The 27,006-nt window shown below is 33.9% G+C and overlaps 3 protein-coding genes across 4 annotated transcripts; 2 read left to right on the top strand and 1 right to left on the bottom strand.

The window, feature by feature from the left end:
* Nucleotides 1-888: 888 nt before the first annotated feature.
* Nucleotides 889-1,989, top strand: Bma-mif-1 (Bm-MIF-1, identical; the record flags this gene model as incomplete). Its single annotated transcript, XM_001897101.2, has 3 exons — nucleotides 889-996; nucleotides 1,595-1,767; nucleotides 1,923-1,989. The coding sequence occupies 3 exons, from the start codon at nucleotides 889-891 to the stop codon at nucleotides 1,987-1,989; spliced, it is 348 nt and encodes a 115-aa protein (XP_001897136.1).
* Nucleotides 1,990-5,706: 3,717 nt separating this feature from the next.
* On the bottom strand, nucleotides 5,707-26,320 carry Bm2393 (polybromodomain protein, identical; the record flags this gene model as incomplete). 2 transcript variants are annotated; one of them, XM_043082749.1, is made up of 40 exons in its annotated part: nucleotides 5,707-5,829; nucleotides 5,914-6,034; nucleotides 6,244-6,476; nucleotides 7,485-7,634; nucleotides 7,904-8,057; nucleotides 8,133-8,225; nucleotides 8,305-8,371; nucleotides 8,592-8,700; nucleotides 8,889-8,999; nucleotides 9,087-9,236; nucleotides 9,370-9,504; nucleotides 11,161-11,232; nucleotides 13,986-14,440; nucleotides 14,700-14,875; nucleotides 14,978-15,131; nucleotides 15,800-15,893; nucleotides 16,138-16,284; nucleotides 16,470-16,544; nucleotides 16,916-17,017; nucleotides 17,164-17,385; nucleotides 17,975-18,178; nucleotides 18,599-18,685; nucleotides 19,134-19,256; nucleotides 19,491-19,625; nucleotides 19,933-20,100; nucleotides 20,217-20,508; nucleotides 20,687-20,788; nucleotides 20,944-21,128; nucleotides 21,569-21,697; nucleotides 21,904-22,185; nucleotides 22,367-22,589; nucleotides 22,841-23,056; nucleotides 23,157-23,239; nucleotides 23,563-23,730; nucleotides 23,920-24,061; nucleotides 24,300-24,403; nucleotides 24,623-24,770; nucleotides 24,845-24,942; nucleotides 25,520-25,637; nucleotides 26,283-26,320. In XM_043082749.1, the coding sequence occupies 40 exons, from the start codon at nucleotides 26,318-26,320 to the stop codon at nucleotides 5,707-5,709; spliced, it is 5,988 nt and encodes a 1,995-aa protein (XP_042938683.1). The 2 variants fall into 2 exon arrangements, with proteins under 2 accessions (XP_042938683.1, XP_042938684.1); XM_043082750.1 differs by lacking the exon at nucleotides 26,283-26,320 and having other exon boundaries at nucleotides 25,520-25,624.
* On the top strand, nucleotides 12,152-12,481 carry Bm9392 (Uncharacterized protein; the record flags this gene model as incomplete). Its single annotated transcript, XM_001897102.2, has 1 exon — nucleotides 12,152-12,481. The coding sequence occupies one exon, from the start codon at nucleotides 12,152-12,154 to the stop codon at nucleotides 12,479-12,481; it is 330 nt and encodes a 109-aa protein (XP_001897137.2).
* Nucleotides 26,321-27,006: the final 686 nt, after the last annotated feature.

Here is a 27,006-nt window from a genome sequence, read left to right as displayed (position 1 = left end):
CATCAAATCTTACATCAATGCCAATGGTTCTGTTTTGAATATTCTCGAATTTTCCACAAATTGTCACAATCTGTGACAGACATACAGACACCATCGATTGACTTGTCCGTCTGTCTTCCTCCTTAGCAAGCAACTCTCTGTCCGTTACTTCGGTAACATTCCTCCTATTTCTCCGTTCTCTTTCTCGTCTTTCCCTTTCTCTTACTGCTCCAGAGAAAACACAGTGAGTTCATTCCCTCTTCTCTCTCATCCTCCTTTCTGTTCCACAACGTGTTGCTAATTTGTTATTAGTGTTCCAGGATTGGTTGGTGGTGAGCTAACTGCATTCCGGCAAGTTCCTTCTGTCAAGAATCCTCTCCTTATTGTTCGTGTTCAGATTGTTTTCGTTATTCCGGAAAATTCCTTCTGTGAGGAGTGCCTCCCTCTTTATTGTTCGTGTTCAGATTGTTTTCGTTATTCCGGAAAATTCCTTGTGTGAGGAGTGCCTCCCTCTTTATTGTTCGTGTTCAGATTGTTTTCGTTATTCCGGAAAATTCCTTCTGTGAGGAGTGCCTCCCTTTTTATTGATCGTGTTCAGAAGTTCCTTCGGTGTAGAATCTCCCTCTCTTTTTATCGATCCTACTTAGCAGATTTCTTTGTTATTCTGGAAACTTCCTTCTGTAAGAAATTCCCCTCCCCCTTACCTACCGTACTCCCTCTATAGAAATTCTTTTCTTCCTTTACCGTGTTTCATCTCTCCCTTTATCTGTCGCATTTAGATTGTTTTTGTTATTCCAGAAAGTTCCTTCTACGAGAAGTTTCCCCCTCCGTTTTTGTTTTCTGAGTTTGCTGTTGTTATATATTCATAAACAAGTTCCAGCTACTTAAAAAGTGTGGATTCCGGAAAACATGCCATATTTTACGATTGATACAAACATACCGCAGAATAGCATTTCGAGTGCTTTCCTAAAGAAGGCATCAAATGTGGTTGCAAAAGCACTTGGAAAACCGGAAAGTGTAAGTGGGCTTTTGACCGTCAAATTTTTGTTTTTTCTGTAATGGAACTTGAAACTGTTATAAGATCGAGAGAGAGAGAGAAAGAAAGAGGGAGAGAGAGATAAAGGGAAGACTAGTATGATCCTAAACTTATTTCTAATTCTTCCAGAAGAACATCATGTAAAGATTAAAGGATTCAGTTTTCAAACGTATTCAATTTAATTTCTAACGGTACATCTTGAGCAGTGTTCACATTTCTTCTTTTGACTTCTGTAGTGCTAGAGTTATCTTATTACTTTCACTCTTGGAATTCATGTTATGCTTGCTACTAGCTTATGCTACGTTAATTATAAGGTATTGTACAGTTGTGATATTCAAATTGTGAGGATTAAATAAAGCAGAATGAATCACACGATAGTTCGATCTTTAGTTAAATCAGATTTCTATCAAATATGGGAAAATAAAATATGCTAAGGGTTACAGAAGTCCGTGTATTCATTATTTGCCTCATTTGCATTTCCGGATTATGGATTTTTTAGATGGTGAGGATGGAGGATAATGAAAATGATGGTTATATAGTGACTATATTTTCATGCTTACACTTTTTTATTATTTTTAGTATGTATCAATCCATGTGAATGGTGGACAAGCGATGGTGTTCGGAGGAAGTGAGGATCCCTGTGCTGTATGTGTCTTGAAATCGATTGGTTGTGTTGGCCCTAAAGTCAATAATTCGCACGCAGAGAAATTGTACAAATTGCTTGCTGATGAGCTGAAAATTCCGAAGAATCGGTTTACTTCAATTTTTTTAATCTACATCTTTTGAAAATGAAAATTAGTTGCTTAATTTTGTCAAAAATTTTGTCACTTCTTTCTTGATTTTTTCTCTTTTTTGGTTGGTTAGCTGTTTTCGCAAAATTTGGAAAAAATGGAGAGTTGTTCTTCAGATGCTACATCGAATTTGTGGATATCGAAGCGTCTTCAATGGCTTTTAATGGATCTACTTTTGGATAATTTACTGAAGAAATTATCATTTCTGGAAGTTCGTGAACTTCAGTGAAACTTTATTTACAATTTTTTTATTTAACATTTTTGTTTTTAAACGTTTCTAATTTGTTATCTGAAGGGTTTGAGACAGAATATTATTTGTTGGGCAATAAATTCAATCATTCTTCAAATCATTCAAAGTTGGCTGAAACGTTTATTTATGACTGGTTGCTGGGAGAGAGCGCATGCATTGTCATCAAGTATCTGTAGATAAACGCACGTCAAACGCTTATCAAAATTGTGTTCACCGCTTGCTACCAACCTTACATCTATCTCCATTAAAGGAAAAGAAAACAAAATCCGTTGATGAGAAAAAGATTTTGTCTAAAATGAAACTACATGAGGAAAGGGTTCCTTATAAAACGAACAAAAATTTCGGGTTTTCGGTAGTCCTTTGTAACCCTCGAACGAGGTTTTCATTCATCCAGGTGATCTGTAAAGGATTGCTTCAACGAAACTATCCATTGCAATTCAAAAGATTCGAAATGTCATTGGAATTATTAGAAGCAGAAAGGAAATTCCACAAAACGATACTGCAGTAAAAAGTATAAATTTAAGCAGATAGAAATTAAGCTAAAGAAAAAAAAAAGGAAAGGAGAGGAGAGGATAAAAGAAAGGAGGTGAAATTGATCTTTGCATATATATCCAGTTAATCAGTAGAATTATCACTATTTTATTTTATATTCAATCATATTAGCGGTGAAGTTTTCTAATGTAATAAATCTGTTTGATTATAGATAGCATTTAGTAACTCTTTCAAATTCAGTAAACATTCACATTGTTTTTTTTTTTTTTCAGTCATATTAACTTTTAATATACAATTTAAGTGCAATTGATGTCTCTCATTTACGCAAATTACGAAAAAAAGGTGAAATTTATCCAAATCAAAAATGAAATGTTTTTTAAAAAATGAATTTGAAAAAATATATCAAAAAATAGACTTCGAGAGAGAAAAAGTTTTGTTTAGAAGAAAGAAAAAGAAACGCAGGAAAGATATAGCCAAATTATAAAAGAGCATATGACGTGATTAAAGAAGGCAATTCAGAAATAACCGGGATTGCCGGATCTATTTAATCTTTTAACTTTACCCAATTTAGGAAGAATACTTCCGCTAATATTAATTGGAATTGCAAAGAAAAAACTTTTGAAAAATTTCTAAGTAATCTGTATAGCACAGAAAATATCGACAAAACTTCTAAATGCTTTTTCTTATTTTTTTAAAACTTTTTCTTATTCTCTTTATTATTGCTGAATTAATCGTGAATACATGCCTTCTCTTATAAATATAAATAAATAAAATAAACTAGCAAATAAATGCATCCAGACAATAAATATTTTAGCATTAAACCTTACCTTGCGACCATATTAAATAACTATCATACTGACAAGAACTAAAATTTAAATTTAGTAATAAAATTATTGAAATATATATATATATATGTATTGTTTTCAGAACTTTCTTATTATTTGTAAATCATCTATTTTTGTAATTTTTTAAATAAAAGAATTGCAAAATAATCAGCATTTTATCAATAAAATGATATCATTTACCTGACCAAGGCACTCATTTTTTTTCCTTATAACAATCATTGTGAAATATTTTTCTCTTAGATCTCTTAAAGAATTATATTAAAAAAAAAGAAATTGAAAAATTTATATTATGCATCTTAAAATTATTTCAATTATAAAATTTGAATTTTATGCTTTCAGATTGCTAAAATAATCCAACAAAACAATCATTGAAGGAAATAAAAGTAAGAAAAATGAAGCACTCCAATATTCCACTCCGTTTTTTTTAATTTTTTACACGATCATTGTTGTAAAATTTGCTTATTACCAATTAAAAATTGTTGAGGAAACAGAAACTACAACTAAACAAAACTTTGCAATAAGTACTTGGCAATATAAAAAATAGAATACACATAAAGCAAAATATGTGAAATTTTAGTTAATTAAATTAATACTATTTTTATGTGTAATAATTGTGAAAGAGAGCAACCATTACCAGTATTCTCGAATTACATTTCAATTTAAATTTTTCTCGAATAAAAAAAAAAAAATAATTTGTAAAATATGTTTTCTATATATTTCTTTATGTTCGGATTCTCTTCCTTGCTAAAAACAGAGTTACGATCAAAGAGCTTTCAAGCACATAAATTTGTTTTCAATTCTCAGAGTTTATCTTTTAGACAAATACTAGATTTCACAATTGTAGAAAAGATACTAAAATTGATAATTTTATATGGTAACAATACGAGTGCAAATAATTCACAATAATTCAGTATTAAAAGAGTGAAATGAAACAAACGACCTATAATTCCACTCCTTAATATTATTAATTGCTCCGTTTTAATAAAAAGATGACGTGCATACAAAAATTATGGGACATACCAATGCTTCAACAATGAGCTAAAAGTGTTATAACTTCACGTGTTAGTTACGCTAACCTGAATTTACTGTGAAAGTCGACAATGCTGTTAGCTTCTTCAAACGTCTTTTTTCGGACATCTTTTACTTGGTATATTAATTATACGTACACAAGAAAAAGAAAAAAATCAATTAGTAGATAGTGAGCAATAAAATAAATTCATTTTGATATTCGCTGACTGAAAATATAAAATCACGCATCCTTCAGACAATTGAAAAATTAATGATTAGTAACCTTTGCAGCACAAGAAGGAAAGATATGTTGTATTGCTCACCTGCTCTTTATGATGATCTGTCTATAAATAACGATAAAGAAAATTGTTTACTTTTTTTTTTCAGAAAAACAGACAAGAACAATAGTAATGAGACCATGCACAAAAAACAAAAAAGATAGACAAATCAAACTTGATGAAACAACGGGAAAGCCATGCAATGGAACTTGAAAAAATTACTTATCACAAGAATGCTAGTTAACTGTCGGCATAGTTTTATTCCCAAAGATGATTCACTATACAAAATTAAAGAAACAGCAATAAAGTTGACTTTTTTGTTTTCATTTTAAATTTCAGCTAATATAAGTACCGACAGAATATTGCACACATTTTCTTTGTAAAATCTCTCAGAATGCATGAAAAAAGTTTGTCCAAATAGCACCAAATTCACTGCCTACCTGGTTACTTCATAATAAATAAATATCACACATCTACATTCAAGAAAAGAATCAACCCAAATCAAGAAGCTCCAAAGAGTTTCTTCAAATGCAAGACGCCTCTGAAAACATACATTTGCTGCGTTACCAAAATACAGTCAAATCAAAAAAGAAAAAAGAAGCTCGAACCAAAACCGGGTTCGGGGATGAAAAATAAAATTGGAGTCCATAATCGAGGTGATTTAATAAAAACCATTCAGAACAATAATAAGCAAGACATTACGAATCTCCAACCTTACTAGCAGTTCATGAACTAATGGATGACACATAGACCTGAAAATTGAAGGCAGAGCAACCCGGGATAATAAACACACCATTACGGCTATCCTCAGACGCAGTTATGCATCAGTGATAAAGATAGCATCACACTATGAGATTCTCCAAACAGTAGAACAACCCATAAAGTAATGCAATTATTTTAAAGCATCATGACATACACAAATGTAAATATACATATCCAACGAAGATGAACCATAAGTAACAATGAAAATCAAGGGTAAATTACCATGATTTTAACATATTATCTTGTTAAAAAAAGAAACAATAACTTATAGTGGACCAGCACAATCCATTTCTCGTGCTATATTCACCGTACTTTCTAATAAAGCATCCCGAAGCCGCCATAATGCTTTCACCACTTCTTCATCCCTGACACCATTGTCTTTAGCTTCCTGAAATACCGGTAGTATCAGTTTAGCAAAAGATATTCATTAGAAAGCTTTATTTACAAGTATCGAAAAACAATAAAAGCTTACTTTCAGCCATTGCGTTGTCGAAATCTTCTGTGACGGCGTTGTATTCCTTTGGTTAGCTAATAAACTCCTGCTATATTTACTTACAGTTTTCTGCTGGCTGCTTGATAAAGATTCTATGTATCTGAAACACAACACTATAATAATACACTTTTGTAATTTCATAATTTATTCACCAATTTACAAGCCATCCCAACAGTCAAAAAACTAAACAACTGAAATAATGACTCGTAGTAACTAAGGGAAAACACCAAACGACAACTTTATATGATGCTTTGAGCACGCGAGTTTGAAACATTGACAGATATGAAAAGCAAAAAGGCCAAAATGTACTTTAGGTAAACTTCGGAATGCATAACTCTCTTGATTTGTACGGTATTCGGCGGAGCAACAAATATAGGTTGTGCTGGTTTCGGAGCTTGAACAATAGTTCGACCTGGATCGGTTATAACAGGAGATGGCTGTTGTGAGGTAGATGGAGCCGTATAGCTCACTGTTTGCAGTGGTACTGCTGTGTAGTTCTGTGCTGCCACAGCAATTGGTTGGGCAGTCGATGACGTTGTCACCTAATGGCAATGTTCATCTACATTACTGTATATTAAAGACAATACAAGGAGTATTTTTGAAAATAAACCTTCAATGACGGAAAAATTGAAAATATTACGGTATTGTTATGAGTGCAATCTTTTTAGCAACTCCAATTTAACTTGTATGCCGACCTTTTACGACTATCAAAAATAACGGACAAATCGTAGGGATTGTATGTATGATTGATAGAGGAAAAGGAATTTTGTGCCTTCATATATTAAGACTGAAGTTTAATCAATACAAAAAGAAGAGTGATAAAATGAAGGACATATAGAAATATCACTTTTACTGTTCTGTTTTTGCTGATGCAACCATTAAGATGGCGTACTAGAGTTAGAAAGGCCGACAAGCGGGGAAGCAATACGAAAAGTGCGAGCAAAGTACTACAGCCTTCTCACTAATCATGAAAGAGAACACCTGACTGCATTTATCATTTTTGATTGCGGTATCATAAGTGAGTACTCTTTCGAAGAGATAAAACGTTTTATCCTTCAAAGCGGACAATAAAAGTTATTTTTTTTACGAAGATTATTACGAAGCCTTGGATAGTGCCGTATGGCACAAGAGAATACGGATGAAGAAGTAAAATTTCAAATGCGGTTACTAACACTAACAGCAAAGAATTTCTCATCACGAAGTTTATACCAGAGAAACTGCTAATAATGGAAAAATTTGTATCAGAAGTAAAAGAAATTAAACATCCTAGAAATTAAACATCCTCATTCACATCACCGCTAATTGGAACTAAGAGTTTCTGCATTAAAAGACAGAGAAAACATGGAAGAAACATTTGTAAACAGAAAAACAAGGGAGATACCATATTTGTCAAATGTTATTATCTCAAATTATTCAAAAGAAATTAATACGACCTAAGATATTCTGAAGAGTAATGAAATTTATTCATTGCTAAATGCAGTGCCAACAGTAAGCCTAACCGCAAAGTTTGAATTTCATTTAAATACGAAAAAAAGACTACAAAAATTTACCTGCCGTACTTGTTGATATGGATGATAACCATGTGGGGAACTAGTATGAACAACGGTTGGTGTAGCTGCCAAATAAGCCGTTGGTGCTACAGCTACTGCTGTACCATTCACATATCCATTTGCAACAATTTGATGAGTTGAAACTACTGCCTAAAAACAAATAACACTAAACGAGTTCAGAATACAAACACTGATGACAGTTTAATATGCTTATTAATAAAGATAATGGTGACAAGACTCATAAATGATCAATAGCAGTTTTACTATAGCGAGTTTTGTGTGTTGCTGTATCAATTGGTGGTAATAAACATCTACAATAAACTATCCGAATAAGAAACAGAAAAACCCATTACTTAATCTAGCAACCAAAAAATCACATTTATAAATAGCAAAAAAAATAAACAATTCTTAATTCTCACCTGAGTAACATAGGTTAATGGCGCTTGTTGAATTGTATAAGTTTGATGAACTTGTTGTGATCCGTTTGCTGGTTGCTGAACGGCTACGAATGTTGTCGTTCCAGGAGTAACTGATGAGGCAGACGAACCAGGCACATAAGTCGGTATATAATTCCTATAAATTACTTAGGATTTTTCATTTTTTTCAAAATCAAGATAAAAATCACTTATAACTACAGGATTGGATTACTTGCTCCTCTGGTTTGGATATATTGATTTCGCTGATGTTGCCAAATGCTTCTCCTTAATATGTCGATGAAGACGTGGAAGAGAAGGGAATGGTCTGAAAGAGATAGCATAATATCACAATGTCAATAACTAGATTACAACATAAAACATAATGATTAAAGGAAATCACTTACTTTCCATCTTTCCTGTATTTTAAACATGATGTCCATAGACATACAAATTGATTTTCACCATCAACAACTGCAAACAAACAAACAAAAAGAAAATTATAAAACGATCAAAGATACAGAATGAACGAAAAAAATTTTATAACCTACCAACAACCCATAATCGTAAAACTGAAGCTATCGTCTCTTTTTTTTCTACCTACAGCTTTTCTATTCTTATAAGTGCTTCTTTTATAGGAAAACTTTTATTCCATCTTTCATTATTGCAAAATATCCGATGGTAAACTACTTACCAATCTGGGAAGTATGGATTGTTTTTACGTGGTCATATAATTCTTCTGGATTATCATACTGGAAGTCACACGTCTGCCACTTGCACATATATACTCGAATTTGCCCAGGCTTAAACTTAGTGTTCATGCACTCCTATTAAAATAAGACTTCATGCTCCAACAACACAGCACACACTTTTCCTACGAGTTTGAAAAAAGCTTAGCTTATTTCATCCGGAAAGATTAATGTAACACTAGACTAGAAGAAATATCAATATGCACAACACGTCACTTCTTGTGTAATTAGAAAATACTCACCAAAATTCGCATATGAGGAGGCTCACGGGCTTCTTGCTTCGCCCTTTCATTTGCAATATATTCTGCTCTGATTTCATACTGTTTTTTCTGTTCTTCTGACAGTTTCTTCCACTATAAATAAAAGAAATAAACATCACTAAATCACAAATTTCCTTCGATTTATGTGAATTATAGTCGGTAATGAAAGTACATTACTACCTCAATGCCTACAATTTTGCTAACTTCACCAAAACCAGCATCCGGATTTTCTTGCATCACCTTTTTTCGGACTTCAGCCGAAAACAAGATATAACCACTTTTGGATCGCGCATTAAGTTTTGGCTGTGCTGCTAACCACGTCACCAATTCCTGAAATTATCGTCTTGTCAGCTAACGTCACTCTTTCTAGAAAAAAGAGTCTAATTTACTCATTGTTGAGAAAAATTCGAACTACTAGACCCATGGAAAATATCAAACTCGTAAAGGAATTATATTTAAATACCTTCCCAGGAGTAGCAGTAGTTGCAGATGTATGTTCTGTGCCGTCATTTGATTCCGAAGCTGTTTCATCCATATCATCCAACGGCTCCATTGGCACCGAAGAATTTGCAGCATGCATTAATAAAGGTGACATCTCCTATAAAACGAAAACAGAAACTAAAATACATAAATTCAAATCTTTTTTTTAAATATAAATGTTATTTAAATGGTTTATAATAATACCGTGGATTTCCATTTTCTTTTTTAGATCATAAGTAAACCACTAACCGATGGTTTAAATTTATATAAGGAATCTTAAATCGTTTTTCCCTTTGAATAATAAATCAACATATCTATCTTTTATCTATTAAACCTCTGTAGTGCTTATGTTCATCTAAGAAGAGCTTCAAATGATAAAAAAATTCCCTTGAGCTCGAATAAAAGCTTGCAATTCTATTAAACTGAATGGTCACTATCCCATTAATCTCATTTATATGATTATATACCGACACAACTCATTCATATATGATTTCATAACTATTATTAAACCGACATTACAGCACTGAAATTTCCGAGAAATCAAGCAATTACTTTTTCCTTCTCATATATCTCTCATGGTTTTAATCGTTAACTACAGCTGTGATACTTTTCTACTCTGCTTTTCACTTTCTCAGCTCTCAGATTATATTCATCAACCGGACCAGAAAAAAAAATTATAATATTCCAGTCAATTAATCATCTCGCCCTTATTATAGAAAAACTCAGTTGTAACCTTATAGAAATAAATTTTGTTCTTATCTCTCTCTCGTAACACATTTCCACAGCAATTTCACACTTTAAATGAAAGTAGATCTTAAGGTTAAATTACGAAAAAACTATTAGTTTAAAAGAATTAATTAGAGTAGGAATTTTTCAATGCATTTAAAAGAAAACTTTTTTTCCTTTACCACTAGCTCATATTCACACGGCAGCACTTTGCTTATTATATTTGTTGAAAGGTGGAAGAAACTAATTACTCGTAGAGAGGTAGCAGACACGAATAGTGCTAATGTTAGAATGGGCAGGATGATAAGGAAAGAAAGACAACAGACTGAGAAAAGTGAGAGATTGCTAGTACGAGAAATTTGAAGACGAATCGTCTGTTACTAATGAGGTCCGATGACCACTGATTACTATCTATTTGTTGTCTTGGTATAATCACTGCAGTAACAAATGATGATGGGACAGAGACAAGGTTGAAATTTTATAATAGCTTACAAAAGAAAATTTAATAAACTAAACAAAGTGCTGCACTGACTGACGATAAATGATGCTATTACATCTATCATCAGTGTCTTGTCATAAACTCAATTTACAAGATGAGGGAATTTTATGACGTGGGTACTTCGTACTTTTAAATAATATTTATAATATTTACTAATGAAAACCGTTGAAAAATCTCTGGTTACAAATTTCAGAGTTAATACCAACATTCACTTTTACTCAACACAATCGCTGATACAATACTCTCCCTTACTTTATTTATATCAGTTTTACATATTTCTTACTTTGTTCATACCACTTTTATCTAGAACCGTTTATCTAAAGAAACAGAAATGCATGATATGAATATTACATTTTCCTAAAAACAATATAAATTGATATAAATTAAATTTGTGCAAGTAAACAATTTCCAAAACTTACTTAAAACGAAACTTTATGATAGGGAAATGATACAACAATCTACGATGAATGATATGCAAATAAAATTTCTTCCAAAGGAAGTATTTTTTCCTCCAATTTAAACAAAGTGAATCCTTAAAAACCAACAAACCTTTTCCATAGTGATTGGAGTTTTGAAATAATAAATTTCCGGTTCCAGGACTTCCGATGATAAGTTGTAAGTCTGAAAAGACTTTGCATCAAAACTCCTCATTCTTAAAACAATATATACTCTAAAACGCATGAGAACATATCCCTACTTAATGATATTAAATCCAAACTAATCGTCATCTAGCCAAGATGAGTGAATTTATGACGACGTGAGAACGAAAGTCTCTAAGAGATTCAATAATATCAAAGATAAGATAAGAAAAAAGGCATGAACTTGCCCTTTAGCTTAGTCCCAGTGAATCATCATATATATATATATATATATATTCAATCGATGGTATATTTCATTCAAACTTCTCACATTCTCTTAACTATCACAACCCATTACAGACTACCCTCAAGCACTGTGTGACATGTAATCTCATCGGTTAATTATTACTTATAACCAATAAACCTTGCTATCATCATATGTGCACTACGCTTCATCAACTACGATACACTTTATTATGTATCATACTACCATTATCAAACACTTCATCCCACCCACAGTTGTATTTCCGGCAGTAATTTTGTAATGCACAACAGCACGAGATGACATATACATATTTTACGATTACTGATACATCCATACCAAACTAAACACATTAATACACAATATTATTATATCTTCCATTTTAAGTGTATTGAGGTCAGTACTCCTACAACTACTAGTACTTTTGCTGCTATATTAAGCATAATCAGAACAAAACAAAACAAAAAAAGAAACCAAAGGTGTTCTATCCCATACGTAAACAACAGTGCCAATGTCACAAAAAGAAAGGACAACAATAGACATACACAAAAAACATATATATGCGCACAGAGAACTTATAGTAAAATGTGGCACAAGATAGCTATAGTTACATCAGCCACCGTATTTAGTTGAACCGGCGACAGAGACGATGACGACTATGATCACAAAAATAACGATGATGTTAGGTACCACCGGTTGCATGTTACAAGTCATAGTGCCGAAGGCTGGTGATCAGCTGAGAGAGTTACCAATGCTGCTATTACTATTATTGTTGTTGTTGTTGCCACTGCTTACTACCCAGCTGGCTGATTATAAAGTGCCGCCGTGTCACATAGAAAAGGTTGCTGCTCCTTCTACTCTTGTCAGTGATAGTTGCAGTAGCGGGAGGAAGACAGGGGGGATGGTAAAGAGTGTGGCGGGGGGGAAGGGAACGGGTAAGCTTGGAGATGAAGGTGACTCTGCTGCAGTTCATCCAGATATCGCTTCAGCTGATGGTAGTAGGCAGTGGTGGTGGCGGTTGTGGCGGTAGCGATGGTAACAGCATGGTAGCAATGGTAGCAGTGGTCTCTTAGATATGCACCTAACAAGTTATCTTAAACGGCCAACACCTTTGGTCGCACATCATCGGTCGGTTCGGCTATGCGTTACCATCAACAACACCCATGCGGTGTGTGTGTGTGTGTGTCTGTGTGTTCCCATACACAGACACACAAGCCTGAGTACTTCCCACCAAACAAAGGATAGGCTCGTCCTCAGGGCAATACACAAATGCTATGAACACAACACATTCCCAACACCACAAGGAAGGCCTCTTGCATATATGTGTGTGTGTGTGTGTATGCGGTGCGATGCGGTGCGATGTGCCGGGACATCGATAGTTGTTGCATTGTTAACAACGTATCCTGTGCCTTTCTGCTCTCTGTGAAGGAGAGAGACCCACAGAGATCTTTCCTGACAGAGGGAAATTAATTTTGATTCCTTACTCATCTACTTCTTCACTTACATTATGTCTCGTCAGTCACATCCCTTCCTACCTCTCTCTCTCTCCATATGACAAAATTTCTTCACTTGTCGATCACACGATCGTCAACAACATTCACTCCTTCCCTCCTCCTCACACACCTAACAGAAATGTTTCGAAAATTTGCCGTGTTGTGTTCTAAGATTTCGATGCCTTTCACTTCATCTATGATTTTAGCACCAAGTGCTGATAACATTGATGATAATTTAATTCATATCAAACGTCTCAGGTCTTCCTGTAAGTACCACACGCAACTTTATCACCATCTCCAAGTGCTCTACTCCAAGAACAATATCGATTCGGCCAATAGTGGGTATATAGGTGCATAGTCAGGGGTACTAATTTGCCCAACATTCATTAACCCTTCTCCCCCTTTCACCATTTTCCCACATCACACAAAGAGACACATGTGTACACACACATACTCTTCGTTTAAAATTTCTCCCATTTTCAATTTCCGCTGAATTATCCGCAATGAGCACGCGCCCCTACTCGAACAAAACAATTCAAACAGTTGCCAATCTTTACGGAATCCTGGGAGTGGTGTGGCTTGCTTCTTATCAAGGCAACCTGTATAATCTTGCTGTGCCACTTCCTGTAGAATTACCTATGCAGTACACTGACAAAAAGATCTCAATGAAGCTATACTTGCAGAGGATATACAGTAGTATACCTGTAGAAAAGATGAACGAAATGAAGGCATGGTACAGGATGCCAATTTACCAGAACTTTCAGAAACGAATGCTGCCATTAACTTGAAATAACGCCGAAATTATACTGGGAAATCGGGAAGGTTTGTTATGTAAACTAATTCTTGCCGTAATTGCTCCCAAAACCATCCGGATATATCATACATGCATGAATAACGCGTAAAACGGAACTCACCGTTCAAGAAATTTGTTTATACATTCCGTCTTCATTCAACTATTTCAGGAAAAAACCGAAAGAATGTTGAAGAATAAATAAACATGCGAAGAACGCGAGAATTCATATGTAAAATTGAATAATCTACCTTCAGGGAGTGTTTCAGCTTCTTGGCATACGCATCATTCATTGGTTCCTCTTGATCGATAGTAGGTAAGTTACGTATGGTGCCTGCAACTTGATTCGACCCACTACTGCTATCATCATCTACCGAGATACTCGAAAACGATGTCGATATAGTTCCTAGTTTCGTCACTGTACCAGCCTGTTCGACAATACCTTTTGAAGTAGATGGAACATTCGAGTGGAAATCTTCTGTCTTCGTTACTTCGCTCGATAATAATTGGTCCACATCATCTTTTGTCTTTTGCTCATTTATTGGTAATACCGTACAGTCATTTGCATCGTTTTGCGAAACATTTCTCGACATATAATGCGACGGTTTATAACCTGTTAAACTGCACCGTTTCCCACCATCTTCGTAACCTCGTACTTTGCTTTCCACAACGTATATATCAGATTCATCAATTTCAGTTGGTCGCCCTAAAAAATACGTGAGATATATGAAATGATTTTAAGTGGGAACTAGAGAGGACGGAAGATCCCTCCATTTTTCGAGAATTTAAGTTTGTCTCCGCTTGATTTTAGAGTTAGAATTAAAAATTTTACTAACTGAAATTTGACTAACTGTTCTAACTATTTCGAAAACCCCAGTTCGCTGAATAGTAAATAATTAATATCTAATACGAATGTGACATGTATTTATCCACTCATTCAATTAAGGATTTAAATGCACTGCAACCTTTGGTGTATTCTTTGACTGTCATGACTGTGCAAAATCCTTGAACATTTTCCAATGGGATAGTAATATCCGGCTGATCAACGGCAAAAACTTCTTGCTTATAAAACATCCGTGCTGGTTCGTGCTTAATTTCACGAGGACGTGCGAAATACGGCCCAGAGAAAAACCCATCACCCCTAAAAAAATTTATATATGACAAAAATAAATCTGAAAACCAAAAAACTCTTTAGCAATCAAACAAGTTATATTCAATTTAACGATAGAAAATAATCACTTACTCAACTGTTCTCCACAGTTTATCAACTCGTAATATTGCATTTCGATTTTTCAGTGGATTATATACGTAAACGAAATCTCCTAGCTGATACCAACGATCGTTATACTGCATTTGTTCATAAAAGACCATCGATTTATTGATACCTTCTGGCGCGTCTGAAATCAGACGTGAAAAAGATGCAATAGTAAGAAGAATAAAATCACTTCCTTACCGAAAATTATTATGCTCTGTCAAGCTCAAAAGACGAACAAAAGATGAGCAGAATGAGGATATTTCCTGCAGGACCATTAATAGGAAGCAAGCAATTTCCGACATATGTCTTAAATTACAAAGTTCCACTATCCAAACATGTATTTCCGTCTCATTCATTGCATTAATGAAGATTAAATTACCTACGGAATTCAATTCCAAAAAAAATTGAAACTGTAAAACAAAAAACTAGTTTGGTGATGAAGGGTGGTGTGAAATGAAGCAACATCATAGAATAATAAATGGAAAAACTAGGAATTCTTTTTTTGGTATGAGTTTATCCTCATATTAAAGACAAATCTGTATATATATTGCTTCCTTACAAAATTCCATACATGAAACTATGTACAGAAGCTTTTGACCCCTTCTTAGATTTCATATTTTCAGAAATGTAACTAAGCCCGTCAGATTCTCGAAGCATAAAACATTTTCGGATATATATGACAATTTTAAGCTACCTGTTTTTTCTGTTATAGTTTTTTTTTATCATTAATTCTTTGACTTGGAATTCATACTTCTACTATATTTCAAAACACTAACTTAATAAAAACCACAAACTATCAAAAATTCTTACCACTACATATAACTTCCACTCTTTGCTTTTCCAATACTGCTGGTAATTTTTTCAAACGATCGTCTTCCAAAGATGAAGTTGAATCAACGGATTCCTAAAGAAGACGGAAATTTATAAGGTGATACACATTTTCGTTGATCATAAAATAATATATGGGACAATCGCGGGATAACTGACCAACAGAACCATCTAAACATAAAAATTCCGATTTCCAGAAGACGTAATGCTTTATTTCAAAGCTATTTTGTAAATACCTTCACTCTTACAATGACACAACAAAATTACATCTGGTATAGACAAGGAATTTGTTTATAGTTATGTGAAATTTGAAAAATTACGTCGTCGTTTACGCCAATCAACGCGCCCGGATGAGTTTGAAATGTTTTTCTGCTTGCAAACACTGATGTGACGCGTTTCAACACTGTTAAAGGTTTCTCGCGTTTCACATATTCCACTTTCTCGTCTTCCGGACGGTATGGCCAATGCTGAAACAAATGACATATAAAAATATGTTACCTGTTTTTAATTATGATGATGGAATTAAAAAAAAAAAAAAAATCAGTATATATTCAATATGAAGAAATGAATCTATGCTATACATACAATGCATTAAAAAAAAAAATCAACAAATCAATATACATAAACAGTATATTATAAAGTAATATATTACTTTCAATTTCTTAAAATGCAGCTGTCGACCCATATAACGACATTCACAAACATATATATCGCTATCTTCAAAGCCCTAAATTAGTAACACATTGCCGAGTAATAAAAAAAAATTACTAATATGATGCTTGTATGATCTAGATATACACTATATATCTACACTATATCTAGACATATACTATATATCCATAAAAAGGATTCAAAGATCGAATAAAGAATGCTAATATTCATTTCTGGTATGTTATCAGACATTCAGTTTAAACCAGATATGTAAAACTACTTATTCGCCCTGCTCAGAACATGGAAGTGTAATTATTGTCGAGTAATTATGAAATAATAGAAAATATGATCTCCTATTCGGATTTGCTAATTCTAAACAAAAAAAATTCTGCCCCAAAACCATCAACAGTAGGTTAACTTTGTTTAAAATGTTCACAGCGTGAATACTTTTGGTTTTTGCCTCATAAACTGTCGAACTGGCATAACATGACATTTTCCTATGAGGCGATCCACCGTCACGGTATCATAGTAGGACGTAAGAAATACTTCCTAAAAAAAGAAACTGTCAATACATTTTTCTAAAAACTGTCAATACAGCGCTTAAAAAATTAGTGTGAAAGCAAAAAAAAATATAAACTTAATTAAATTAGACTTAAAGAGTTAATATCTCTAATCGTAAATTGAAAGAAGCAAACATTTTCACAAAATTTTCGAGTAGCTAAATGAAAGGTCTCTTCCGGCCGATAGCACCACGTGCCACGTGCAAATGTTTGTCCGTCGCTATCACGATATAATCGTTCAATCCTCATAATATGCCGCTGCGACACTGTTTCTTCACTTGGTGCTACATATGCATAATCATTTACCCGATAAATGATTCCACCTTGTCCAGTTGAACCTAGGTCAATATCACCATCCTGAAGAATCAGTTCGTCAGTGCTGAACAACTAATAACTCTACTTCCATCCCGTTTAATTTTTCGAACATTATTAAGCTAACATCAATTTTTATCCTTCCTACTGATTACTCGGTTGCCTTCTGATTTAAATATTCTAAACTCCAATGAAATACTGGTTCATTATGTCAAGCGGTTTCGTTACAGCGTTTTTTCCTCCATTATTTTCTCGAGAAAAACGCGAATACAAACCAAATTGTTAATCCAATGAATTGGAAAGATCAATGATCCCGTTACTCTAATTACTCATCACTTACTACTTACAATAATTTTATTGATAAGCACCAGAAGATGATTACGAGAGAATCTACTGAAAATCATAGATGTATTCGGAACAAATATGTCTATAAATTTAAGATGTCACTATCCTGTTTTATTTGACCAAAAATTCCGAAATTTCAAGTCTTACAAAAAAAGAAAAATTCAAACTTCTAACTCTTTAAGAACCTGAAAAAATTTTTACCGTTCCATTTCTAGCTAAACTTTGCTTGAAATCGAGAGTGGTTAATTTATAACTCTTCATCGTACTCAAAATAATAATAAAAACTAACCGCTTTTGGTCCCAATGTCTCAGATTTTTTATTTTCCTCATCATCTTTCGCTTCTTCCATTAATTTACGTTTCCGAATATTATCTACATGCGTAAGGAGCATCTTCTCAGTATACCAACGGGCAGGAGAGAGTAACGTAGTGCGTGTCAAATCATCACGCGTTTTCAAATAATACATCCAAAGTTCAACTGTATCTTCGAAAACCTGAAAGCTCGAGACATCAATTAGCTTAAAAGAAATAAGAAAACATCAAATAAGATTAACAGTACGGCCTAAGAAGAATAAACAATAACAGATCCGATTCCATGAAGGACAATCAAAGCATCTACCAACTCATTAAGGATGAAATTCATTAGATATCGCTCTTCGACTAGAACTTATTCCATAATATGAAGTAATCAGACCAGTATAAAAAAGAAACTGCATAACTGCAAATACTTTTGCCGGTTTTTTAAAATAAAATTTTTTTTTTTTTGTTTTCAGATGAACATAAAATATAGTGTCAAGACGTCTGACTACGCATACAGTATTTGGCGTGAAGCAGCTCAGCAACATCAAAGAATGTGCATGCTGTCGAAAAGATTGAATAGATTTTTAACTCCATATTATATTCTTCTAACTTACTTGAGAATCGGAATGAGCATGATCCATTGCTGCATTGAATAAAAAAAAGAGGTCGTCTTGAAACTTATCTAATCGACGATAACGACCCTGCAAAACTTTACTTTTATAAAATTTGATTTCTGAAAGTCCCTGGAAATTTTTTCGATCCAAAATTAAGTGTACTACAGATTTTTGTAAACAATCACGTTGCTTATTAATTTTTTAATCAACTTATTAACTTTTTTAGTGAAGAAAAAAGTAATAATAAATTTAGTGCTAGATGCAGTCATTGTAGCCTTTTTGTGTAGGATGGGGCTGTCTAAATAGCTTCCGTGTACGATTAAAATATAGACTGCTAAACCAGTTCAGATATAAACTACTTCATGAAACAATATTTTGAAGTCGATACTGTAATGACAAAGTGACTGATGTAGACTCCATATCAGCAGTGCTATATCATATCCTAACCTATCACCATAATTTCGAATAACCCTTTAAAATTTTAACGACACGAAATATTCAAATTTGCAGGCTTACATATGCAAAAAAAAAATACCTTATCTACACTTCTTTTCATTTCATCAATGGAGAATGGAATATTCACTGAATCTATTCCTTTTCTTCGTAACATCCCCGGTAAATCAGCCAACGAATCCGAGAAGCACCGGCCATCAGAGTCCTACAACATTCTCTTTAAAAAAAGTTAAATATAAAAATTAAAAGGTGCTCTTGAATGCGGATAGTTACAAATATTCAGCACATATGCACCACGGTAACAACATTAGCAATTCAGTACGTTGGACAACGAAATATATGACTGAATGAGCCACTGTGTCACTATAAAATAGTGTTCGCAGTTAACTTGCAATTTTCTCACAAATCCGTAAAATCAAAAAAGCTCACTTAAAATTACCTGATGATTATTAACTGAAATAAGAATTGAGGCAAGAAGAGCTTGAACTTCCGACTGTACATTTATTGCTGATGCGGTATTTTTGCATAAATCGCGCCTTTTCAACAGAATTAATTTTTGCAGTGAAAGTGCATCCTATAATTTGAATGTATAAGTGAATAAAATTTTTGATTTTGAAATGAAGTGACCTATTACTTAGATTTACACTGATCGAAAAAAAAAAAAAAAAACAACCTATCATTCTTGATGTTATTTAATTTACTTGTCAATGTTGGTACAACCGAACGAAGTTGTGTAACAGTTTCTCGGACTCGTAATATAATAGTGTCTATTTAGAAAAGTGCTGACTAAATATTCAATCTATATAGGCACTGTATTTTTCCTAACTTGCCTGACAATTCCATTATATCTTGGAGACTATTTCTGAGGAAAAAACACAAACCTTATAAATCATACTCTCCGGTTCATTGTAACGGCAAGCGTTATCGAACATTAAATTGAAATCACTAATTAAAGCATCGGTTGAATCGTAGTAATTTGATGTGATTCGATTCCGGATTTTTGTAAGATCAATTGGTCTACGGATTACATCATAATAATCCGGATAATCCTGAAAAAAAAAAAGAAACCGCTTCTCTTATTTGCTAATTACTATGCTCAAACCTAAAACCTGATTTTGTTGAATCTAGACTAAGTATTTACTAGATTTCGAAAGTTAAAACTTACAAATTTCGATGGCAACTGTAAAAATGGAAGTGACAGTTCACGCCCGCGTTCATCTTTGTAATTCCTTATGAGATTGTACAATTCGTACAATTTGATCTTATCAAACTCCAATTCAGAAGTGGGTCCAAGCATTCTTCGCGGAGTACCACGGCCCGTTTTAGTAAAATTCATAGGTGATACTGCAGGCGCCCTGTCCGTAAATATAGCACTACAAGAAGGTGAAGCAGGACGAAGGTTGTCCGAAAGACGCATATGTGGAAGAAAGGCCTCTGATACCGACAAATTTGAGCCACTAAAATTAAATGATATAGAGAAATAAATGACAGGTTACAAATAGTATACTCTTTCTCATGCACAAAATAATAATTGTTTCATTACAGTGACTCCTGAAATTCCCTTAATAACAATTACTTCTCCTCTTTATTGCTCCGCTCTAGCTACTGAAATTGCAAAGATAAAGCAATTTTTACCGAGAAAGGTCACCCTCCAAATCAATATCGTTACATTTGCTACTTTCACCACCACTGCCATGTTGTTTATGCCTCTTCGATGGTAAATTCGACTTCAACAATCTGAAAGTAATTATCACTAGCTTTTTCAATTAACAATTCGAAATCCTTATTTTTACTAGCAACAAAGGATTTAAGAGATACAAATATTTTTGACACTTCAAGAATTAAGTAGTACACATATTAAACCTGTTTTGATAAACGCATATTCCACCTACCCAACTTTGCTTTTACAGTGCTTGAAGTTGGACACTGGCAAGCCTGGAATCCCACTAAGCGCATTGCGCACAACAGACTGTAGGGTTGTTGCATCGCGATAAATTTGCGAACCAGGTTCATTGAAATCCCAAGCATTATGAACAAGCAAATCCATATCTTTCATGAAATCACTTATTGAAGTGTACTGAAACAAATGTTTTTAAGTTTAATCAAAGATATTTCTGCATTATTCCAAAAGTCATATTTCATCGAACAATTCTCACAAAAAAATGGCAAAAACTAAAAAATCATACAACTTAACTAAGATGCAATGGAATTAAAACAAATCATCAAGTATGGAATGCAAAATTATATCTGTAAGGAATTCAAACCAAACATGTACTGTTTGTATGCCTATATTCCCTCCATAATTATGTTTATCTTTTGTATTATTCAATCTTACAATCAGTAGTCTCTAAAACGCTTTTACAATGTACTTTCACATTTTCTACATATCGCATTTAGGGAGTAACGCACATCGATGTCTCATGCATAAATGGAGCACAATGTCCACAGTGCATCACAAAATCAAATAAGGAATTTCAAGAACAAGAGAAAAGAAAAGTTGAAAAAAAATAATCCTGCCTGGTCAGTTTCAATTTTATGCTTGATCGTAGTTAAGTCAATCGGTTTTTCAATATAACTGTAATATTCTGGATAATCTTTTCTCGATGGTAGAAACATAAAAGCAGTAGCAATACGCCGTTTACCATCCTGAAAAAAAAAAAACTTTTTCGCGTACTGATTTTTCTAAAAATTTTTTAGCATGGTCGATGTGATGAGATAACAATAAACTCAGCAGATTCACGGGCTTGGTTGTTTTATCTATTATCAATCTGTTTTAGTTATCCCAAATTAGCTAGTGTATAAATTCAATAATTATAAAATGACTGTCTATGAAAAATTACGTAGAAAATTACCATATGATCGTAAACAGTGTTCCACAAAATTGTCAGTTTCTTTCGAAAAACTGCTTGCATTTCATTACTCCATCCTCGGCTACTTCCCCGTCTTTTAAACTCAGAGCCCTCAACGTTCGATGCTGAAATAGCAAATGATTCCGGCTCTGGGCCTGAACATGCAACTTGCATAGATGTTGATCCCTCTATTTTCCGCAGCTTTTTCCAAACAGATCGTGTGACAGTCGGCGATTGTGCACTTTTATCCGATATCCTTTCTTCAACTTCATTTACTTTAATAGTCTGAAAAAAAAAAAATTCCTTAAACTGATTTCGATAGTGGAATATTAATGATTCTGCCTTTGAACCTGAATCCAGAGCTTGCGTAGCTATTGGTAGCAACAGAACTTTATAAAGAGCAATATAGGTCGTCCAAACTGTATGTTCCAAACAGATCACTGATGATATAATAAAAAAATCTTACTTTTAGTAACGCTCGAGTCTTTGATCTTGCCAACCTTTCCAATTTTGCTGCTGCTTCATAAATATCTGAACCTTCAACATTGTAGGTTTTGGCATTTTCAAAAACCAACACAATATCCTTCAGAAGTTCTTCCAGTGTATGATACTCATCACGTTTTAGCTTTTTGTTTATCATAAAAAGAGACATTGGGTCCGAAATTTCGTCAAAATAATCTGGATACCAGCTAGAAATACGGGAAGTTAATAAGTTAACCACATGTATCTCAAAATTGTTAGAGTGAAACGTAGAAGTTAAACGTACAGGCAGCAAATAAAGCTAGAAACAGGGTTACAAATCGAAAGAAATGAGTAGTCACTTCTCCTATTTTTAAGTATATCTTTCTGAACTCCATTTTTTGAAAATTTTTCACCATAGAGAAAATTTGAAATTGAGAAAATCGTGTATACACCTACAGAACTTCACTTTGGGACTGACCTTTTGCTGGGTAATTCCAAAAATGGATCTGCCAGATTAGTTTCCGGATCAACTGGATTGGGTTCATTACGAATTGTCCAATACAATATCCATTTTGGTTCACTGCTGTGTTCCGAATCTTCGTCTTCTTCGGAATCTTCTGAATATTCTTCACTCGAATTAACTGTAGCGTTTTGGGCTAAAAGTTCATCCAAAACTTGTTTATTTGCACTGATCCTGAAATTGATTTCTCCTTGACTTCCGCTTTTTTTGGATATGGTGTGTACATAGAAAACCTATATCTTAAAATTAAAAAAAAAAAATCCGAAAAACTAACCTTTTAATTGTCAGCGGTTTGTGTTTGGAATTACATAATTCTGCCTTACGTTTCATATAATTTTTCAACAACATAGAAGCATCCTACAATAAAAGCTTCACAGATAAAAACCTTGAGGTCATATCATATGGTTTAAATTTCTATTTTTGAGAATTCCTTAAATTGCAGTGCCTAGAAGGATGCCATTACCATTTTAAAGAATACAAAGAGACAATTCTACTGCTGCCTGACATATCACCTTTAATATGGAACCTGCTACTGTTTAACTTAAAACATTGCGCAGTGATTTGGAATTTTATAAAACAGTTGATACTATCAATTAATATAAACGAAAGTTGATGCTAACAATGAATACAAAATGAAATGAATTTCAGATTTTATTGAAGATATTACATATAGCACAAACCTTACTAATCACTGAACCCAATTCGTTGAAGGCTTTTGCATTTTTACACATTAATCGAAAATCCGCATCAAATTGTTGCCAAGTGCGGTATTCACCAGAACGAATTTTTATCGTTATTTGTTTGAGATCAATAGGTTTTTTGATTCGATCATAATAAGTAGGGAATTCCTTGAATTAATTTGGCTTTAAAACTTGGAATACAGACTGCTAGAAATAATAGCAGTGTGCAACGACAGAATGTTTTTAAATTTGCAAGAGTGATGACTGTAAAATCATAGAATATACGCACGCTAGCTAGTGACAATCATGACTCAATTTAAGAAGCAAAAGGAAATACAAATTTATGCGAAAACAAACTTCTTGAGATAGTAAAACACGGAAGGGTGGACTAAGCAATCGACCAGTTTCATCCGTGAGCTCCAAAGTACAAACAATAATTTCTTCCAGTAAATCAACTGACACCACGTCCCGTTTTGCCTCAACTGTTTTATTCTTTTGGCTGCAATAATTATATTTGCTTCGAAAATTTTCAAACCACTAGAAAGCAAAATATTGTAATCCTTACTATTAGTATGCTCCAACAAAACAGTTTGACATATTAAAAACTATAAAGAACAAAATATATACTGAGATTTCCAACTCAAAACTATGTCATCCTTTATTTTAGTAGCTATGCATTAAGAATATTTCTACAATATAATAAGTAATAATAATTGAGAAACGCAAAAAAAACGAACTGTTCTTCCATTTTTGCAACAGAAGCATTCCCAAGCATTTCTTTCCTGTGTGACTCAAATAATTCCCATAATTCACAAGCATCTTTGTACTCTTGACTGCCTTCCTAAATCATGAACTTACACATGAGTTGAAAATGCTAAGTCAACCTTAGCATTGTGTGATTATGTTATCAAACACAAATTCAAAAAACAGTTCATGATACTAATTTGCCGAACTTTTCTATTTGATTCATAAAACGTGGAAAGAATGAAAGTCTATAGAAAAGGTTAAAATGTCTATTTTAAATTTCAGAATAAATCTGAAATTCATGGAAAAAAATAACCTTGTAATAAGTTTTATTATTATTGACCAAGAGACGGACATCTGCAGAAAGATCTTCCACAGAACTGTATTCTTCGGTTTTAATTTTCTGCTGAATTCTTGTTAAATCAATCGGATGCGTGACAACATCAAAATACTTTGGATCCGTGCTGAAAATAATTTCAACCCAAAGCAAATCAAATGATTAGAATTTATAGAATTTCATAATTATGATAAAACATACCGGCGAGATGGTGCACGGATGAAACTTTCACACAGTATTCGATTATCGGCAGTCCTGTAACTACGTAAAGCATCCACCAATTCGGCACACTGTCGCAACTAAATTTACCAATTTATCTTTCAGATTTTTAAATTTAAGTCCATAAAGCACATCATATTTTTTATTCTCATAAGGTTACATAACACAATATCTTCCAACTACTACATCAGAAAAGTTAAATTACTGCATACATGAAAGAAATATTTCAACACTTATCTATGCTCCATATAATTTCCATTATTTATTACGTACAAAGTAATTATTCTATTACGTATAATTTCCGCTACTTATCTGAAACCTTTTTAAATTTGCTTAACAGTTTATCACTAACAGCAAATCTGTAATGTTTACTTCTAATTAACATAGATGGCTTTGCATATTGTTTAAAAACATGAGGTTTAAAGAGCGCATTACCACTGTCCCAGCTATCAAAAACTCAAGTCCGCTCAATATTTTTATAATTATTTTAACTGGTTACATTTCAAATAAATGAACTCTTTAACAAAAGAAATCAACATCACTTATTTTTTTTTTTTTGAACAACAAACATCCCAGTACTATCCACTTGAATCAAATCTGTTGGATGATAAATAATCGTTTATAATTATCATAAAATGAATGTAAGAAGGACATTACATCATGCAATTCTTCCCTAACATTACGAGAACGTCGTCCATGTTTGCTTGGGATGATTGGTGATATTTCCTCTCTCACGCATGCTTTACGTTTCACTCCACTCATGGTGGTATTCTTCCTGCAAAAAAAATTCTAAACTTATTCCAGTATGTTATAGTTCTCTAAGTTCCACGATCATATCCTATATCATATCAATGTAACACAATAAAATCTCATTTGTCTCTCATATTCACTAGCAAATCCTTACATTATCAAAAAAGAATTTTCACCATGAACAGTTAACTGCAATAAATCACCCAATTAGATGTAAAAGAGCCTGAAATTATGACTGCACAGTTCGACTAACTATAAGAAATGTCAATTAAATTACAATAGAAGTAAGTATACTGCAAGTGCCTTACTGTACTCGTCACTCTCTATCACCACCGATTAACGAATTAAGATTGCTATTAGTTGGATCTCCTCACAATTTCCGTGATTGCATGGACCTTACTGACAGTCATCATTGAATATTTGTTATAGTATCGTTTGCAGCATCACAATAACCCCACCTAACAAACTCGTCCTTACGTACCCTTACGCAGATGCGGTAAATTGACGGAATTAACCGACTCCGTCAGCACTCCCTGGTTCACTAACTTACTCGCTCGCATGAAGCCAACTTCCCCGCTCAAATGCTGCCTCATTTTCTTAACTTTCTATGGTGTTCACGTCAAGTTCACGCCATAAAACCCCACAGTACACGGAAGTGACAAGTGATAACCACAGAACACGCACGACTCGCCAATTCGCGCATATCATACAGGGACGCGACGCACTGCACCCAGTGCAAATACATGTCTCGCGTCGCGGCCCTTGGCGGTAATTCGAATTCGACCGCAGTCTGTGCTCCCTGTGTGTGTGGGTGTGTGTGCCGTCCCGCATGCGATCGATAAACCAGTGCAGACGCATTGTAGACGCATCCGCGTGTGTGTGTGTGTGTGTGCATGTCTGCACGTGTGTGCACGTGTGCGTGGAAGCAGACACTTTCGTAGGACTACATATTTCCACGAACATATGTGGCATATGTTGGTATGTGCGAGTACACGGTAATTGCACCTTGAGTGCACGTGCATATGTCTGCTAAGTGCATGCATGCTGTAAGTCGGGAAGTGGGACAACGACAACAGTGCTAGTTTGTGCAACACGCATGTGCACTATATACATGCATAATTCGTGCACACGCACACATACATTTGGAAATTCTTGTGCGGTCATTTTGAAATCATGAGTTATGCTTGTACTCGTAGTTCTCGGTTCCGTTTCCCACGTGTGCGTACTTCAAGCTATGATTTGCACGAAGTTTGCAGATGAACTGCAACGTAAATACACGTTTTCATTAATGCCTTTGCACTACACTACTTTGTCTTAACTTTTTATATATTCCTTATTACAATAGCATTCAATTTTTTAAATTCCATAAGTTCCCAGAATATTTGAATTTTATC

This window comes from Brugia malayi (assembly GCF_000002995.4).
Source record: "Brugia malayi strain FR3 genome assembly, contig: Bm_008, whole genome shotgun sequence".
NCBI lineage: Eukaryota > Metazoa > Nematoda > Chromadorea > Rhabditida > Onchocercidae > Brugia > Brugia malayi.
This window is presented reverse-complemented; position numbering and strand designations above follow the sequence as displayed.